Genomic DNA, 18,684 nt, shown 5'->3' with positions numbered 1-18,684 from the left:
CTGTACTGTCTCCATTTATGAATTTGGCTCTCCTGACAAGCTTATCAGTCTCAGCTGCCACACCATTAATGCCTTTGCCAGTGTATAAGGCTTAGTGTGTACCACATTAATTGCTTAGGGATTCAGACTTCAGAAAATTTCACCATATGTCTACAATACCAAAGTAACATCAAGAGAAAACCATCTTTCTTGCCAGTTTCCAGCAATTGGAGTTTGTTGGGAATAATGAATACAGGGACAACTAAGTATGATGGGATGGTACAAATTATACTGAAATTAATATTTTAAAAATTGTCTAAAGTAAAATTAAGAAACCAGCAGAATAAGCGAGTCAGAGACGGAACTAACCATTTGTTGTTAAGCCATCAAATCACATTCATAATTTAAAAAAAAACAACCTCTCTTAGGCATCTCACAAATACCTGCATATAAGCAACTGTTTATATATAGGTTTTCAAACATGAAACACTTGCAGGATAACAAACTAGCTCAGTATCCCAGTTTGAGTCGGTGGTGGAAAACTGAACTGTGTAGGTCAGACTGGCATTATCCATTTTGCCAGGCTGGAACACTTTTCCAAGGCATAGTAGGTCACTGCCAGACACTTAGTATCAGTTCTTTTTGACAAGGAGACTCTATGGAATGCTGCCTCTGCACTTAATTTTATCAGATAATCAATAACCCAGTGACAACACAGGGATGGCATTGTGGGGCACCATACTTTTTCCAGAGACAAAACAACCATATATCAAAGCTGAGTAACACTGATGGACAAAGCTTTGCACCAATTCTCAACTAGAATTATGGGCTTAAATGAACCCAAGAAACCAATGGCAAAATGTCTACTACTGCTTTTTAAAAAACCCATACACACCCCAAACTGATTGCCTTCTTTTATTAGCTCACTGCTCAATTTGGTCATAACTTCTGCTGTCCAAAGCAGTGACCCCAGTGCTTACAGGGTGAGGCCACAACAAACAGCAATTCCTTGTACTCCAAAGGGTAACTGCTGCTGGACTGGAAAAATGGACCATCCAAACCTTACAAAATACAGTGATTGAGCAGAGAAGAGATTATACATAAGAGCCAGGCATTCACCTTACTAACAAAGAGGGCAGACTGATCACCAGCCAACCCAGCAGGCATAACTTCACTAGCAACAAGAGGACTGACAGAGTACGTTTAAACCTCAAAATTAAAATGCAATACCTCCCTCAACCAGAAGGTGTGACCAACGTGAAAGTGGAAATGAACTCCAAAAAAAAAAAAAAAAGAAAGAAAGCACAGTGAAGATTCTGAACAAAGCCACCCACGAAAACAACAAAGCATTTACATCAGACCATAAACACACCTACTTCGATTTTAAGAACAATTGTAAATTAATAGGTAGGTCAAAGCCAGCTAGTTTATGATGGTATCGGTGTAACTGAAAAGTAATAATGTTTGTGAAGGGTAACTTCTACCCATGTTACAAGTTTCTTCCTTAAATCCATTAAGAAAGTGCTGAGCATAACTCACACACAAAGTGTGGGGGGAGGTAAGCCAGTGCAGAGCCCAGCGGTGAATAAACGAACAACTATAGTACAAGAAACAGAAGCTTCAAAATTAACACATCACATGAATTGAAAGATTATAATTCATAAGTTTTTAAAAATAAGTCATCACCACATTAGAATCACAATAGAGAAAGTGTATAATGAGGACTTGGCACTGGATGAACTTTGTTCATAAATCATATGGAACTCATCATATTTCTAGCTCCCGGGCTGGATAGTGAAACAGAGATCCTTCACTCAACCGAACATTAAAACAATGCTGAAAAGGGGGCGGCAAATTAATCACCAGTATTACCCAAGACAAGACTGATAATTAACTGAGTGATCATTCAACTCCTCTTTATTACAACTGTCACTATTATGATATGTAGCAAAACATACTGGCTTCAGACCACACAGTCTAGCACTGCACACTTTATTCCTCATGTGTAAGTAAAAAGGCCAGCAGTTTTTTTTACTATTTGAATAGTAGCGTAATTGTAATATGCACACTGCGTTTCTGCATTTCCTAACTGGAGTGGAGAAATTTTAAATGTACTGTAAATGATTAGGAATATAGGCCATCACTAGTTATGGATCTGGTGTTGCATTAATACATGGAAAAAAGGTATACAGTGGAACCTCGGTTTGCGAGCATAATTCGTTCCGGAAACGTGCTCGTAGTCCAAAGCACTCGTATATCAAAGTGAATTTCCCATTAAGAAATAATGGACACTCAGATGATTTGTTCCACAACCCAAAACTATTCATATAAAAATTATTAATACATAAAACAAATTAACCTGCACTTTACCTTTGAAAAGAATCATGGCTGGTGTGAGTTTCTAAACTCTTGTGGGATTCCACCCAACGGGACGACACGCGGAAGAGCGTCCCAAAGCAATCGCAGTCTCCCAGCGCTGTAGCAGTTCGCCTTAAAAGCGAATCCGAAAAGATTGCGGACATGCTATAAGCGCCTGCTGTTGATGGGTGATACAAGGAACATTATAAATGTGCAGGGCCCTGCCTGACTGCTGTGTCTGTTTCAAGCTGAATAAAGCTGGTGTTGCTAAAGTACCGAGACTCAGCTTTGTGTTTTAGTGTGCAAGATGGGGACTCGCACGTCACAGCACATACGCGCGCAAGCGCGCGCGCACACACACAAGTGAGCATCACACACAAGCGCGCGTGCACACATACAGTCACAATGCTAATGCTGTAGTAAACAGTATACGCTCGTACGGATGTTTACTATGAGTGAGGCACGCCAACTCAGACGGAGAATAGGAGACGATTGCCCACAATCCCGCAGCGAAAGAGAGAGAACCACCATCAGCTCAGTTGTGATCACATGAAGCTCAGCAGACGAGTATACATACTACTCGTAGTGCAAGACCTCGCTCGTTTATCAAGTCAAAATTTATTAAAAATTTTTGCTCGTCTTGTAAAGCACTTGTAAACCGAGGTTCCACTGTATTGCTGTTCACTGTATGGTCATTGTTTTCACTTTTGCACTTCAGATTTAGTAAGCCTCCTGTATTTTTAAAATTAAAACAAATTATCTAGACCAGTATATGTGGCTATAAAATTTTGTTAAGTGCCAAACCTCTTGTATTTTTTGTCATGAGTACTGCCAAGTAAAAAAAGAGTTAGGAAAAAACATTATCATAACCAAGCATCACTAAAAAAAAAAAAAAAAGTCCCCTACTCTCAAAGATAAGATAAAATTCTCAGAGCATCTGATCTCAAACTGAGTTACTCAGGAAGTGCAACAAGCATGGCTGATAGGAAATGTAAGTTAACACTTACCTTGCAAAACAGATATAAATGTGTATGTCATCTTTCTCTTTTTTTCTCTTGGAGATGGTCTCCAAAAGCCACAAACGTATTTATTTCTGCAATACGGTCTATTCAGAGGCTAGCCAAGAAAAATGACACCTTTTATTGGCTAACTAAAAAGATTACAATATGCAAGCTTTCGAGGCAACTCAGGCCCTTCATCAGGCAAGATGTAAGAAGGGGCCTGAGTTGCCTCAAAAGCTTGCATATTGTAATCTTTTTAGTTAGCCAATAAAAGGTGTCATTTTGCTTGGCTTTTCTCTACATTCATAATGGCTAACACGGTACAACACCCTAGTACTTCAGAGACTACAAAAAACATCTAACAAACTTTGAACATAGCAGGGACTATATAGAAACATATAGACAACTAGTGGGGCTATTCTAGCCTGGAGGCATAACCACACCAAATAAACAAGGTTTACATTACTATGGGCAAAATACTATTTGCTCTGTACCAAACAGTAAGCAAGAAGGAGAAACAGCCATTAGGATTTTAAAATAAACTTATGTTAAATCGTTACAAATTAGAAACCACAACAAAGGCACCATAATTTAATAATAATAATTCATTACATTTATATAGCGCTTTTCTCAGTACTCAAAGCGCTATCCACACAGGGAGGAACCAGGAAGCGAACCCACAATCTTCCACAGTCTCCTTACTGCAAAGCAGCAGCACTACCACTGCGCCACCTGCGAGGACAAACTGCTGTCGAGGTCAGTTTGTCAATTTTTGTACTACTAACAAAAACATCTTTTTAATTGTTACCACTTGTGCGGCAATACCAGGGCAAATAAATGCCAATATCAATACACTGGAGTTTCGATTAGTTCTCTTCATTGTTTTCAAGATGCACACTATATATAAGTAGGTCAACTTTTCAAAAGCACAACTTAAGTCTTCTACTAAATATGTTCCATCTGTCCCATGGGCCTGTGTGTAATAATGAGCTTCTCATACTCAAAAGATATTTAAACCATTAAGAGCTTAAAAAAAGCAAAAAAAAGGGTGTGAACTTTAGCCATGTGTGTTTAATTTTTCAAATTTCATATAGAAGAGAGGCCTCTATACACTTTTATCATGTAAATGGCTTTGAAGGTAAAAAAAAAAAAGTACATCCATTATTCAAGTGAGCAATATTGTGCTTTTATTCCGAAACACAGTGTACAATATATAAATACTAACAGTAACAGCGGCTTTAAAATGTTAGTATTGCCTTCAAACACTCAACTGTTATTTAAGCGAACTAGTATTGACATTCATAAACCTCAAAATACAATAAATTTTCAATTGAACAACTTTCCACGGAGAACCCTAGAAATGTCACGAAGAGGGGGAAAAACCCATATGAATCAAAATAAAAATGCTGCTCAATTAAGTTTTAAACTGTCACAATAACCACCATGATCATGTCGTGCAATAACGTTTGTTTATAATGTGCTAGTGTCAGAGTGGAACACAGAATATTTAAACCAGCTTTTCTCGCATTTCAGGATAAAGCTGACTTTAAAAATAATAAAATGAGTTCAGAATAAAATATAAAAAAGGTCTACTAAGTTTAAAAAAAAAAAAAATCCACCATGTTAAGCCTTTCTGCACACTGCACCACAACAGCAGTTTTATTAACTCATTGTGCAAACAAAAGTAAATTTACTGACAGGGTAAAAGCACATTATCTAAAATTCTGCTTAAAAAAATATCAAATTGTGTTAAAACTTGACTAAAGAGTAAGAATGCTTTAGCAAGCAATGTCCTAAAACAGTAATGTAATTTAACATTTAGCCATATCAACGTATACAGCAGAAGTTTATAGACTCATTATTGCACATTAATCGTCTATAAATAAATAGCACTCAGAATAGTAACATTTTAATAACATATTAATTGTTAAAAAATGAAAATTCATTCCTCAAATCAGGGTGTTAATCTTTCAACCATAAAGCCAGGTTTGATGTGTTTCTTCCGGTGGTTTATATTGGTTACAGCTACAGTTTATAAACCAGTTTCTCAGAACAAGAGATGTTGCTCTGAGCATTTGCCTCAAAGGTAAATAAAGCATTTATTGAACTCTGGTAATAAATCGGAATTAACTTCGATTTTTCATAGCAAAGCCTTTTATTTTCTGGAAGCCTTGGAACACCCAAAGAGTGTGATTTAAGGAGGACATGTCACAGGGTTGAGTGTAAATGGAGAAAAACTGATATTTGCCTTCAATATTTCGTAGTGGACTATAACAATGCAGTCCTCCATGCAAGGCAGTCTTACTTATCAAAATTATAAATGATAATTCTAATAATCCAAGAGTTTTATTTTCAACTATTGATCATCTTTTAAACCCAGCTCACTCAATGGAATGCCTCCTAAAAACTACTAGTGAAACTTTTACTTTTATTTATTTTTTTAACACACAAAAATTATATTAGACATAATATAGCACATCCCCACCCCACCCAAAGTTAATCCAATTGAATCCCAGCATGCCCTTTTAAGCGAGTGAATTTTTTCACTGGAATAGTTCAACCTGAACTACCCACAATAATTTCTCAACTGAAACCCTACACCTGCATCCTTGACCCACTACCAGCAGGCTTTTTCAAAGAAGTATCAGATATCCTTACTGGTAGTGTACTTGACATAGTGAACTCATTAGATACGGAGGTCTTCCCTGACTGTCTAAAGACAAACCCCAAATCAAGAAAAAAAACTCTACTCGTCTGTCTTTGACAATTTAGGACCAATTTTTGACCTGCTCTTAAGTAAAATTCTAGGAAAGTTAGTTATTAAGCAGCTTAATGATTAACTGAATAAGCATTATATTCTTAGAAGGTTTCAATCAGGTATTAGAAGAAACCATAGAACAGAAACTGCACTGGTTAAAGTAGTAAACAATTGTGATCCATATTGTATGTGGTGTACCACAAGGATCTATTCTGGGTCAGTTGCTCTTTTCAATCAACATGTTTCCATTAGATCAGATTATCTCAAAGCACAAAGTGAGCTACCATAGCCATGTAAATGACACACAGCTTTATTAATCTATAGCATCTGATGACCCTGATGCTCTTGGCTCTATGATCCAGGGTCTTGGCTGTATTTCCGAATGTATGAGTAGTAACTTTCTCAAACTAAATAAGGAAAAAACAGAAATCTTAGTGTTTGGCAAACATGGACATAGTGAGGGTATTAGAAATAAACTCTGACCTAGGGCTGAGAGATAAAACAAAGATATCTTTATCTCGACAGAAATAAGAGACACAGTCGATACGTTGATATTACTCATTCTATCCATGTTTTTTACAGACAACACAAAAAGCCAATGATGAGAAAAGTGGCGCGGCAAACAAATCATATGGCTAGAAAAGAGTTATAGCCATGTCAGGTTAGGTTGATGCACACAGCACCGAGTGTAGGAATAGCAGCAAGCACGAGTGCTAATGTTTGGGCTATAGCAGTTCTGCACACCAGTACAACAGGAGTTGGAGAGAGACAAGAAAAAATGACAGAAAATATTAATGAAAACATTCTGGGAATCACTGTTACCAAAGAAGCCCAAAGCTAAAAAGGAGGATATTGCTGAAAAGCTATTTAAGGTCTGACAAGAAGCAGAGTAGTGTGCACTGCAAATTGTGTTGAAAGCATGTTCCCACAATACAAATAAAAAAAAGGTAATACCAAGAATCTTTAGTACCATCTGCAGCAGTGCCGTACCTTAGAGCATGCACAAATGCAAGACTTTACAGTCACAGACCCAAACAAATGCTGCATTAATTGGGATTTCTTGTCCTTTTTTGCCTTGGAGCATAAGCTGACCACAGTTGAGTGAATGTGTCAATTTTGTTTATGGTCACTTTCGTTTACATTTAAAAACTGCTTGAATTTGTACTAAGGATATACACAGAAAGCTTATGTCTATTTATGGGTTTGTTTCCTGTAAAATTTAAAGCTTTTAGAATTTTAGAATTAAGATTTTATTTATTTGGAGCTGACCAAAAAATTTAGTGTGTTCTCTTGTAAAACCTGAAAGCTTTTGACTGGTCCAAATTGAGACCGTTTTGTATTACCTATTTTATTAATTTGGAATTGACCAACGAATTTAGTTGTGCCATTTGTTTGTGTTGTCCTGTAACATCTGAAGCTTTTGGCTGGTCAAAATTAAGATTTTAGTTTATGTACCTATTTGTATGAAATACAGTTGTATAATATTCTTATAATGGTCTTCTGACAGAAAATAAAACCAAAATTTACCTTATGATATCTTCACATCTGGAGTAAAAAGCAACCTTTGAGCTTGACAGAAAGGGATTTGATTTAGATTGTGATATATACCAATATCGACTATTATGAAAAAAATTGCAATATTTTTATCCATATAAGCCCTACTCTGTCCTTAACTTTAAATCACATATTGACCAGATTACGAGGACTACATTTTTTCACTTCATGAATATAGCAGAAGTTAGACAACTAACTTTACAAGATGATGAAAAGTCAATTCACGCCTTTGTTTTTAGTCAACTAGATTGCAGTAATGCACTTCTAACAGGACTACCTAAGACAGACAAATCGGTTGCAATTAGTACAGAATGCAGCAGCCAACATCTTAACTAGTAAAGGAAAATTGGCGCACATCTTGCCATTTTTCGTGTCATTACATTGGTTCCCCATGTCATTCAGAATTGACTAAAATAGTACTACTGGTTTACAAAGTCTTATGCAATCTTCCTCCGTCCTATATTTTTGAATGTCTGTCCCACTACACCCCAAGTCATAACCTTATCTTCAAATGGAGGTCTGCTTATAATTCCAAGAGCCAGGCTTAAAAGAAATGGTTAGGTGGCGTTTTGTTGTCATGCACCTAAAATCTGCACTACCTTACCTATAGAAATTTGCCATACTAATACTGTGGAACATTTTAAAAAAAATTGCTAAAATCCCATTATTTTAATATGGCTTTTTTGTAGCTACATTTCAGCTGTATTCCTAACTGACTGTATGGGCATAAATTTGTCAAATTATCAGGGGTTCATAATCTGTACTAATCTCCACTATTCTCTGCAGTATTGTTTCTTCTGAGATAGCAATCTGCACCACCACATGATCAAGGCACCATGCTGACCCCTGAGATGAGAAAATGAAAGCGGGTGTCTCATCTGTCCACGAGCCCAGCTTCATGAGAATCCTATCATGTGAAGCATGAAAAACAAAGGATTGATTTAGGAACATTTATGGCAGAATACCCTACGGGGTCTGGGTGGACATTTGGCCTTGGAACCCCTGCAGATTTTTTTTCCACCAGCCTAGAGTTTTTTTTTTTTCTGTTCTTCTGAGCTCCCAGTCATTTGACTTTGTTTTGCTGTTACTTATTCTTTAATATTAGCTTATCTTAACTGTTATTTTAACTGTTTCTTTGCCATCTTGTAAAGCACTTTGAGCTACACGGTTCTATGTAAATGTACTACTGTCTACCTCTATATCATTACTAAGATTGCAATAGTAAACACTGAAAATAAGCCTTCAGTGGAAATGCATGTCCATGCACAATAAAAAAAAAAAAAAAAAAAATTACTATTGAAATGAGGGTTGAGAGAGAAAAAAAAATTATGCAATAGAGCTAAGACACAGAGTGAATTACCACAAATTACCAATTTATTGCTAGAGAACACGTAGAGTTACTGTTAATGAGAAAACAGCACAGCTGAATATAGTGTTTTAGAGTGAGTAAAAGTAATTAGCAACTTTTATTGAAGGTAGGGATGCATTATATGTCCATAATAAACTGGGGTAGCTCTGATGTTAAGCTTTGATGCAAATACATAGCTGTGATTCTTAGTTATTTTTAAGAAACTCTGAATGATTGTTAATCATCTTTATAACAGACCGCATCCTGTGCCAAAGGTTCTCATGGAGCGCAAACGCGAATGACAGAGTTCATTTGCAAACTTTGTCAATTTTCATAAAGCATTTGACTTAGTTGATCAAGCTGCCCTGTGGGACATCCTAAGACGGTTTGCTGGATATCATGGCTGGTCTGTACACTGGTACTAGAAGTGCTGTGCAAAGTTGAGGCAGAACCTCTGTTTTTACCTAGTCGATTCTGGGGTTCGTCAGGGGTGTGTTCTTGCTCCTACTCTGTTCAATCTGTTGGTGAAGAAAGATTCACTGATCTTGACTTTGCTGACAATGCTGTGATCTTCATGGAGTCAATCGAGGCTCTGATAGGGGCTCTCAAGAGACTGAGTGAGGAATCTGAGTGTCTGGGCTTGCGAGTGTCCTGGATTAAATGACCTCTTAGGCACAGCCATCAGCAGTGTATCTGTCTGCGGAGGGAGTGTCGACCGTGTCAAGAGGTTTACTTACCTCGGCAGTGACATTCATGTCTCTGGTGACTCTTCCTATAAAGTCAGTAGACGGATTGGGAGAGCATGGGGGGTCAAAAGAGCACCATATCAGCATTACAGACAAAGTACGGAATGTAAACTTTTCATTAAAACTGCTAAAAATGGAAGCCCTCCTTATGCTAGCTCAAACTGTCTTAAAGATTTGGAGTTAAGAATAATTAAAGACATTCTGTACACTTTAACTTCAGTCACATTCATATATATAGAAAGGTCTCTAGCAAAAGTTTTGGTGCTAAATAACTGAAAGAGAAAAGGAGAAGGAAAAACTCAGATTACCTTATGCACTATTTATACATAGAAAAGACTACTAAGGAAAAGGCCTAATTAATCCCAGAACAGAAATTCAAGAGCCAGTAAATTTCTGCTGAGTGCTGAGACACCAAATCAGCTGACGGAAGGAGGTGGTGTTCTAGTTGTAAAAAATGTCTGGCCCACTGCACTTCCTGTTATTGTACTACGCCTGTGAAACAGTGTTGCCAGGAAAAGGTCTCCTTGTAAAACCTTAAGGAAAATAAAGACAACCTATCTTGAGCATATTCCCCACCACAAAACAGAGAAATTATTTTTATATTACCGAACAAGTATCCTTTTTAATAGCTGCTGGTCCCCTTCGGAATAGCCTGGCCAGTCTTTCTGTATGTCTTTATAAATACAGTCCTTCAATGTGTAGGTGCCATCTCTGCTGTTGATGTTTGCCACCTATTTATATATATATATATAAAAATACAAAAACGTTAATATAAATAAAAAAATGCATGGCACAGCCAACTAGTGAAAAAAAGCAATTTATAAAATCTGCATTTGGTTTAACTCATGTACTGTGACAGACTAGGTCTATCTATACATGATAGAAATAAACTGGTACATTGCTTTATATAATCCAGATTTAACAATTTTTTGCTTTCTTTGCAAATCACTACCATTTTGAGATTACAATAACTCTAGTAATACACGTATATAGTTTTGGCCAATATTTTTGAGAATGACACAAATAATTTTCACAAAGTTTGCTGCATCAGTTTTTATGATGGCAATTTGCATATACTCCAGAATGTTAAGAGTGATCAGATGAATTGCAAAGTCCCACTTTGCTATGAAAATTAACAATCCTAAACAACCCATTTCCACTGCATTTCAGTCCTGCCACAAAAGGACCAGCTGACAATTTCAGTGATCCTCTCATTAACACAGGTGAGAGTGTTGACTAGGACAAGGCTGGAGATAACTGTCATGCTGACTGAGTTGGAATAGAGAGGTTCAATTGTTGTGAAGGCGGCTCCAGAGCGGCCAAGAAAGTCCGGCAAGCGCCAGGACCATCTCCTAAAGTTGATTCAGCGGTGGGATCGGAGCACCCAGTGCAAAGCTTGCTCAGGAATGGCAGCAGGCAGGTGCGAGTGCATATGTAAGCACAGTGATGCAAAGACTTTTGGAGGATGGCCTGGTGTCAAGAAGGGCAGCAAAGAAGCCACTTCGCTCCAAGAAAAACCATCAGGGACAGACTCATATTCTGCAAAAGGGATTGGACTGCTGAGGACTGGGGTAAAGTAATTTTTTCTGATGAATCCCCTTTCCAATTGTTTAGGGCATCTGGAAAAAAGATTATCCGGAGGAAAAAAGGTAAGCGCGACCATCAGTCCTGTGTCAACGCCAACAGTAAAGCATCCTGAGACCATTCATGTGTGGGGTTGCTTCTCAGTCAAGGGAGTGGGCTCACTCACAATTTTGAGCAAGAACACAGCCATGAATAAAGAATGGTACCAAAACATCCTTCGAGAGCAACTTCTCCCAACCATCCAAGAACAGTTTGCTGACTAACCATGCCTTTTCCAGCATGATGGAGCACACAAACCAAAAATGATAACTAAGTGGCTCAGGAAACAAAATATTGAAATTTTGGGTCCATGGCAAGGAAACTCCCCAGACCCTAATCCCATTGAGAACTTGTGGTCAATCCTCAAGAGGCAGGAGGACAAACAAAAACACTCAAATTCTGACAAACTCCAAGCATTGATTATGTAAGAATGGACTGGCAGTAGTCAGGATTTGGCCCAGAAGTTGATTGACAGCATACCAGGGCGAATAGCAGAGGTCTTGAAAAAGGGCAAACACTGCAAATTTTGCTTCTTTGCATAAACTTAATGTAATTGTCAATAAAGCCTTTGAAACTTCTGAAATGCTTGCAATTTTACTTTCATATACTATAGAAACATCTAAAAGATCTAAAAACACTGAAGCAGCAAACTGTGAAAACCAATACTTATGTCATTCTCAAAACTTTTGGCCACGACTTTACATATATATTTAAATTACCACCACTTGGCTGCCATTAAAAAAATGAATTTTATGATTCTTCCGGCTTAGAAATGTGTAATTACAGCCATCCCAGCCTAACAAATCCTAAGTATATCCCTATATTACCTTACATCTGAACATTATTACCTCTTAGCTCAAACACTGTACAGAGAGATGCTTCGACTTTAGCTCCAAGGCTCCTTCCTGTAATCAGTTGTTTCTGAAAGTCTGTATAGCTTATTAATATGTAATATCACCTCAGCTTTACCGGTTTTCTATCTGTTTGCCTCTGCTATAGTACTTTACTAGGTTTTGCACCTTTATGGCTTACTTGCTTTACAAAAAATTTTTAATTTTCATGAAAAATTTTGAATTGACACTGTTATAAAAATAGGCTACATGAAGAGCTATAAAAGCCAAGAACTGGTTGCTACAAAAAAAATCCTTCTTGGGGTTTAATTTTAAGTCACTTGTTCAGGTACACAACACTTAACTGCTTTTCTGAACTCTTGGAATATGTGAATGAATGTGTCCAATTGATTTTTATTTATTTAACTAGATGCCAATAAAAGATGAACCACAAATGACAAAGAACACAACACCCCATCACCTAAGCTGATCCTATTCACACTTGTGTGTACATTTAAATTTAAGTGCGTGTTTAAACAAAATTTGCAAAAGTAAAAATGAGAAAAACTAAGACCAAATCCAAGAACTGCTAATGTTTCCTGTACCACATAACATCTAGACAGTGTTCTCAGAAAAAGGAAACCATATAATGCTAGAACGTTCTGACACAGCAGGAATACTAACAAGCCATACAATTAAACAGATTTAAAAGCAGTAATGATTGACTTCTAATTAGGAATCTCTTAACAACAAAAACCTTCAGTTCTAAGGACCAATCCTGAGCACTACAAAGCCACATGAATAAACAGGTGTTCCTTTATTCTAGTAGCTATGCATCACATTCACCTGTTGTAGTAGGCTATCTAAAGTGTCTTTGTCTTGCTGCTGCAGTCCATCTTTCTGTAACCGCAAAATAAGCTCAGGCTTCCTATAGGGCTTCAGGGCAAGCAAGTGGATTACTCTGTCCTTAAAAGGTCTCTGCAGGGAGGCATTACTTCCTTTCTTCATGGCACTGGCCATATTGACTGGCCTTGGCTGTCGTCGAGCAGGAGCAATATCTGTGTTGCCTGGAGCTGGTTTACGGATTTGCACCTTTTTACCTGCAAAGTGTGAAAAAAGCAATCACTCAAAATGAAACTCGATACATTTTGTGTAAGTCCTATCATTATTATTGAGGAAAGTGTATGATGAGTGAAGAATGCTGATGCAGTGTAAGATTAGATATTGACAATAGAGCAGTTTGTGAAAGTAAGGAAGTTCTGCTATTTAGGTTAGATTTTGAGTGTAGACTGAGGTGTAGGTTCAGCAGTGACAAAGTGAAAGTTCCATGAGGATCAGGAAGCGATCCCAAACTTTGAACTCTAAAGGACAAAGATTAAGAAGGATATGTGATGAGCAGAATGCTCTATGAGACTGACAGGTTAACAATGAAAGCAGAACATGAAGGAAAAACATGTGAAGACCTTGGTATGGAGGCAAGAAGTGTCGTGCCGAGGAGAAATTGTTGGGACACGTGGAGTGAAAGGCAGAGGCTGAGTGGGTAAAGAGGTGCACCAAGATAAGGATGAATGGGATAAGGCAAAGTGAGATGCCAAAGATGTGATTCATGATGGTGTCAGATTATATTAAAATGATGCGTCATACCCCAATGGATTCCTAGGTTTGTGGAGGGAATATTTGGTGGCAACCAACCGATCTGAATTAAACTGGAAAATGGCTGTTAAAGTGACGATGATATTTGCATGGTGGAACTTATAACAGACATACAACTGAAATATCTTGCCAAATGCACAAAAACATAAGGCTACAAAAATCTTCACATAACTGCGCACAAACACTGCTGTTCAGAAATATCTAGTAGTATATCAACCATTCTGAGTAAAGGGCAAGTTAATTAAGCTCTACTTGTAGCACAATGACCTCTAAAAATGCAAAGGAATGTCTCTGGCAAATAGTAGGTGCTAGAAACATTAAAATAATAAATAGATGGCAGGTAGAGTATTAAAAAATTTTTTAATTTTCGCCTGTACTTTGCACAAGGACCATATTTGTGCAAAAGAGAAATTACTTCATCTTCTCTTCATTTTTGTCTCAGCTTTTATGAGCACCGACATCACTGATTAGCACCATTTGGACTAATAGTGCTACTTCAACTGATTTCGCGTGAACCCATGGTTGTGAACTAATTTTTGTTAAAAATACAAAAGTGCCACCTGTAGTTAATTAGAAATGCAATAAATGTTTGTGATTCTACAATCAGCTTTGGCAGCAAAACTGTAAAACAGAAGTCATGCGTTTGTACAAGCATTCAGGACACAGGTGAGAAAAAACACTTGTTTTTGCCAAAAGGAACTGTAAAACCAAATTGTTCAGCAAGAAAGTTTAGATACAGCAAGAGATAAAAGTTCAGTTCTCAATTCACTCTATGACCGTGAACAAGTCACTCCATCTTCCAGTAACCCATAAACATTATTTGCGTTGCACTAAACTGTCAGCTATGTAAGTGTATTAGTAAATAAAAGGTTTGTACTACTGTGTACTCTCCTAACTACAAAGTGTATCAGGGCTACAAAAAAAAAAAAAAAAAAAAAAAAAACGGGACAGAGTGAAGAAAAAAAAGCTCATTTTGAGATTAAAGTCAATGTTCTCAAACTCAATCATAACTAAAGCAGCAAATTAAATTGCTCGTATTCCAAGTGTTCCCCAACCCAGTCATTAATCGCTACATACTTAAATGGACTTCCTTTTGAGAAGAGAGGTGCTACAGGCAGTGATTGTCATAAAGAATGCATTTACTCTGAAAATTTAGAATTCTAGGATTAATACTTGACTCTTAAAACATGTATATTACATTTTGCAGATAAACTGTTCAACTTCATTTATACTGTTAATAACTAAACATGTTGGGGCACAAAGGCACGGCCGCCTTGCAATAAGGGGGTCAGGTACCAAGTGTTCCCTGCCTGGAGTTTGTACATTTTCCTGGTGGTTTCCCTTGGAGTGTTTTGGTTTCCCTCCAAAGGCATGCAGGTTAGGAGATTTGGTGATGCTTAATTGACTCTAGAGTGTGTGTGTGGTCGCATTCACCTTGCAATGAGCTTGTGTCCCCATTCAGGGAGTGTTCCTGCCTCACAATACATGCTTGCTAGGACGGGTGTGACCCAGGATGGATGGAATAATTTAACATGTATAACAAAGATCTTTGTTTCCTTAAAAGTTCTGAACACTCAGTGCGTTAAATTTATAGATAGTTTTACTTTCACAAAGATGTTTATTGTGTGGTGATTGGTTATGTGGAGAAAGAAAAAGGAAGGATAGGAACTGGGGTTTAGTGTGTTTGATAAGAGGCAGCGCAGGTGGATATTCATTTTCATTATGTGGTTTGCTCTAGGCCCCTTAGAATTCCATCCCCTCTATTTTGTTTTAGAGGAGAGAAATCAAGCCTAAGCTTGGGATTTATAAAGCCCATGGCAAATGTTAATGGCACCATCCACACTGTTTCACTGTTCTCTGCTAGGAAAAACACAGCATCCCCATGTGAGAATTGTTCAGTTTAACATGATTTAACACTAGAATTACCAACACCTACGAAAAAACTCGTAATTCCGGCCCACCTTAAATCCCTTCGCACCTCTCCTTCAGCATCTTTTGTGTTGTAAATGTGTCTATAAACAGAAGCAGTGAGCAGCCTTCTATCCCATCCCCCCTCCACCGCTGTAGTTCAATTCACAAAAAAGGTTCTCAGTGCTCAGTGTTTATCTTGGAATGAAGTGCTGGAGCTGTAGAGGGCAAATAACGTATCGTTATTTGGAATACATACATTTCATGTGTGTTCCGGGTCTACAACAATCTATGTAAACACATTGTTAAAACATTTTCATGTTTTAGTATTAATTGACAAAATGTAGACATGAAGTGTATAATGTGTGAAGCCTGAAGTCCAAATATCAAATAAACACTTTCACAAAAAGGTACAAGTGTAACAAAACAAGTGCACTTTTATTCAAGAATATAACTGCAGAAAAAGAACTCGCGTTAGGGAGTGACATTGACACGCACCTAATAAGACTGCTTGTGGTAAGAAGTACTGACTTGTAATCATGACATTCGCTCTTTGATTCTGGGTGCCTCTGCTTTGAGTAGTGAGCTGCTCTTATTCTTACTATTATAGAATAAAAACATACATTTGATTTGAGTCTGCAAAAGCCGGTGTAAATGTATGGTACTTGTAAAAGTTATCTTTTATTTTTTATTCTCTCAATGACATTCATGCTCCCGCTGATCTGACACTTAGTTTTCAAATAAAGACGTGCTATAACAGAGGTGAATTCAGATGAGGATTCTACGTCTGAGAAAGAACAGAAGACCTCCCCGCAAAAAACATCCACTCACACATGACACAGCTGCACCAGGCTTAAAGGTGGCACCGTTTGGATGCAGCAACAGATCGGGCGTCACCCTGCCAGTCAATCTGCCCCACACATGTCATTCAAAGAAAAAAAGCAGGTCTTACAGAGCTTGCCAATGTATCGTGCAAAGTTCAGTTTGTTATTATGTTTTGTGATGGTCTTTATATAAAAAAACATTTATATGTTACTTATATTAAAGCCACATTGAATGTTATTTACCTTGATTTATTTACTTATCTTCCTATAGCGTAAAGTCACAAATAGACTGCAGAGCTTCCTCTGTTTGATCAACACGGGCATGCTCACAAAGTACATGTGTACTGAAGTGACTTTAGCTGCAGATGGAACTGCAATATTTAAGGTAACAAAGTCTGAACTTATTGGGGGGATGGGATCATAGTTTTAACTCGGTATATCTCCCTAAACATAAGTTGCAGAGAAATGGTTTTCATATAATTTTGAAGCTTACTAGAGAAAAAAAAAAAACTTTTAAAATTGGTAAATTTCTTAAATAAATTAATCCAGTTAAAAATGTATAAAAAACATTATGTGAAAGTAACTAAAACAAAATAGAATGGTAAAATTAGAATAGTTTCAGTTTTTCTCTTCAGTTCACACTTTGAACGGCATTGGACTACTAAAAAAGGGCACTGAATTAAGTAAATCATATTTGAGATCATGCACGCTTTCACTGTATGTTTTCAGAAAATATAGATCAGGCATGTCAAACACACTGCCCACAACAGACATCTGTGCGGCCCGCATGACAGATCCTAGTTAGCACTAAACTTGTACAAAATGAGTACTATTGTTTGTGATTGAATCATTCTGCATCTTCGGCGTTACTTATTGACTTTTCTTACTTCTGCCTTCTGACAAAAGTGCGTTTTCCCATGGTATTACGGTACCGGAAACGTCATCTGCTAGTATAGCCACGAGCCTTGCCCAAAGTTAATGAGCCGTGACGTTGCAACTGAAGTGCTAGGCTGCACCAGCCTGGCAGCAGGGGCGGTCTTAGGCATGTGCAAACTGTGCACTTGCACAAGACCGCCAAACCAATATATATTGAATATAAAACAGAAAAAGAAATAATGACACAGCTGACGGCAATGTGGCCAAAAAACATTGTTTCTTGTTAATTAGTACGCTGTATTTACTAATGTCGCTCGAGTTGGAGCAGTAAGCTATATGTAGTATTATAACGTTCTGCTGTAATGAGAATATCATGGACCGCCACTTGGTTTTCAAGTTACAGACACGCGCATATAGAAGAGTGTCATAAGCACGAGGCGGCTATCCAGTGTCCGCAACGGACGTGGCCATCCGCCGTGCATAAGATACCACATTGACATTGGCGGGCAAAAGGGCCACCGATTCTCTCTCTGCCCAGGGCCGCCACAAGCCTAGAGTCGCCCCTGGCAGGCTACACTACTGGCTGGGCTGCTGAGACTGGCCACTGGGCAGAACTGACCATCACAGGTAGTAATAGCTCGCATATTTTCACGTTTTTTTTGCTCTAGTTTTATGTAATTTTGTGTTAGTATTGTAACGAACAGTTAGTGCAGACTACTGCTGAAGATCTGAAGTGGACGCGAGAAGTTGGCGAGTTGTTTATTAACAAATGTTTGTGATTTTGAGTTTGTAAAATTAGTGTAGGTCAGGGGGCTTTTTGCATATCGGCTTATTTTACAATATAAACTTAAGTAAACTTAGTAAATTAAAATTTGATTTTTGGAGGATTTGTTTTCCAACTTGAATTACTGAGCAATGAATTCAGTGAGCGTTTTCGTAATTTCAGTTCACAAGAACAGGACTTTGCGCTGTTTACGTCACCATACTCTTACAATGTTGAGAATGCGCCTGAGAATATCCAAATGGAATTGATTGAACTGCAGTCAGATTCTATTCTGAAGGCAAAATACAACGAAGTTGGTGTGCCAGGCTTGCATGCTTACCTGCCACCCTCGTATGTGCAGATCCGTAAGTTGGCATCAAGAGTACTGTCTATTTTCGGAAGCACTTACCTTTATGAGCAATTGTTTTCGTTAATGAAAGCTACCAAAACCCCACATCGCTCA

The 18,684-nt window shown here is 37.8% G+C and overlaps 1 protein-coding gene across 2 annotated transcripts in view; it reads right to left on the bottom strand.

Annotated features, from left to right (window-relative positions):
• Positions 1 to 18,684, bottom strand: part of ell (elongation factor RNA polymerase II) — a 99,480-nt gene that overhangs the window by 15,494 nt on the left and 65,302 nt on the right. For both annotated transcript variants that reach the window (XM_028816375.2, XM_028816376.2), the window contains exons 5-6: positions 13,044 to 13,297; positions 10,351 to 10,475 (exon numbers count right to left, since the gene is read on the bottom strand). In XM_028816375.2, coding sequence (XP_028672208.1) covers positions 10,351 to 10,475; positions 13,044 to 13,297 — 379 coding nt within the window. The remainder of the gene's footprint in view (positions 1 to 10,350; positions 10,476 to 13,043; positions 13,298 to 18,684) is intronic.

This window comes from Erpetoichthys calabaricus, chromosome 12 (genome assembly GCF_900747795.2).
Source record: "Erpetoichthys calabaricus chromosome 12, fErpCal1.3, whole genome shotgun sequence".
Taxonomy (NCBI): Eukaryota; Metazoa; Chordata; class Cladistia; order Polypteriformes; family Polypteridae; genus Erpetoichthys; species Erpetoichthys calabaricus.
The sequence above is the reverse complement of the archived record's forward strand: the minus strand, read 5'-3'. Positions and strand labels throughout refer to the sequence as shown.